The 1679-nt window shown below is 32.6% G+C and overlaps 1 protein-coding gene across 1 annotated transcript; it reads right to left on the bottom strand.

The window, feature by feature from the left end:
* Positions 1-449: 449 nt before the first annotated feature.
* Positions 450-887, bottom strand: LOC145113851 (uncharacterized). The gene has a single exon (XM_079049903.1). The coding sequence runs from the start codon at positions 885-887 to the stop codon at positions 450-452; it is 438 nt and encodes a 145-aa protein (XP_078906029.1).
* Between the last annotated feature and the right edge of the window lie 792 nt (positions 888-1679).

The following is a 1679-nucleotide window of genomic DNA, read 5'->3' as shown; positions in this document are numbered from 1 at the left end:
TTTACACTTTTAACCCCCAATCTCTTAAAGTGTAACAATTAGCTCCTCAAGATCAACCTTTAAAATATAATTATTTATTTTAGGGCTACTATTCGTTCATTAATTTATTTATTTATCTAATAAATAAACAGGGTGTTACAAACTGTTTCTTGTTATGTTGAACATCTGATGAAACATGCATAACTATGGAGTCAAGATTGATCTGAGAATTATTGGTGATACCTCTTTGTTGTTCTTCTTGAATGATTAAAGAATATGTAGTTGAAACATTAGGGAGAGGCTTCATCATCAAGATCTGTCCACGAAGAATCTTGTAGCTATCATTTAAACCCATCAAAAGTTGAATTAGGCGTTGTTCTTCAAGGAATTTATGAATAGCAGCAGCAGATTCACATGAGCATGGAGGAAAATTTTGAACAAGTCGAAGTTCATCCCAGAATTTTGTCAATTTAGTAAAATACGATGAAATTTTTTAGATCCTTGAGATATAGAGAAGATTTTTTTTGTTGAATTTGATAAATAAGAGCTCCATTGGACTGCTCATAGCGTTGATTTAGCTCATTCCAAATTTCAGAGGCAGTTTGTAAGAACAAAACACTTTCAGCGATGTTCTTTGACAGCGAATTAAGAAGCCAGCTAATCACCATAGAATTAGCTCTGTACCAATTTGGATAATTGGTTGAAGTAGTGAGAGGCTTCGAAATGGTTCCATCAACGAACCCTAACCTTTTCTTCGCTGATAGAGATATGATTACAGATCGCTTCCATGAATTGAATCCATTTCCATCAAATGGAGTGTTAACAAGCAAAAAATTCGGATGATCAGATGAACCTATGAAATAGGGACTTGAATGATCAATAGCTGAATTGAATCCTGGTTCAGCCATTGAAGATGAAGAATACGAAAAACAGAGAGCAAATTTGAACAAAAAAAATCAAGAACAAAAGAATGAATCACTTCTTATCTGATACCATGTTATCAGGAATGAAATAGAGAAAGAAAGAGATTGTAATGATCTGTATTCATTGATTGTCAAAGAAAGATACAAATACAATATATATACAAGAAGAAATAAGAACTTCAACTACTTAACTGATACCGACTAACCAACTAACAAACTAACTAACAATGAACGGTTAAATTACTAAATTGCCCTTGATTAGTTGTAACACCAATCGCCACCGCCATCAACACATATTGTCCATTCTCTTCTTTCAGCCTCCTTGTAATACTCCAATTACACCCAACATTTTTACTGGTAAACCTCCTCGTCACCGGTGAAACTCACCGATGATACCCCTTCCTTCTAGATGAATCACCTGCATCTGTTATACTTAGTACTTACAATATCCATGGAGAAAGTTTCCATCGAAGGCCTGATCGTTTTAGTTTCATAATCTAAACTCTGATAAAGACTCAAATCTATGTTTTTTTCTCAATTTCTATGTTGTTTACTTTTTTTTTAAGAATCAACAATCAAAGAGAAATTTTCATAGAGATAGAAAGAGATACATGTATAGGGGTTGTCTAATGAAATGACAGTGTTAGTGATGATGAATAGAGATGAAAAAGTTATTTGATTCCTTTTCTATTTTTGTGATTATATATTAATATTTAATTTATAAATATTGTTTGAAAATAATATGTGATTTGTAAGGATAATAAGTGTCACACCCCC

This window comes from Lactuca virosa, chromosome 5, assembly GCF_052849685.1.
Source record: "Lactuca virosa cultivar CGN04683 chromosome 5, Lactuca_virosa_CGN04683_v6, whole genome shotgun sequence".
In the NCBI taxonomy this organism is placed as follows: domain Eukaryota; kingdom Viridiplantae; phylum Streptophyta; class Magnoliopsida; order Asterales; family Asteraceae; genus Lactuca; species Lactuca virosa.
Note: the sequence above shows the minus strand (reverse complement) of the source record. Positions and strands in the feature narration are given on the sequence as shown.

Coding starts and splice junctions, on each gene's coding strand:
- LOC145113851 (XM_079049903.1), bottom strand. CDS start 887: ATGGCTGAACCAGGATTCAATTCAGCTATTGATCATTCAAGTCCCTAT.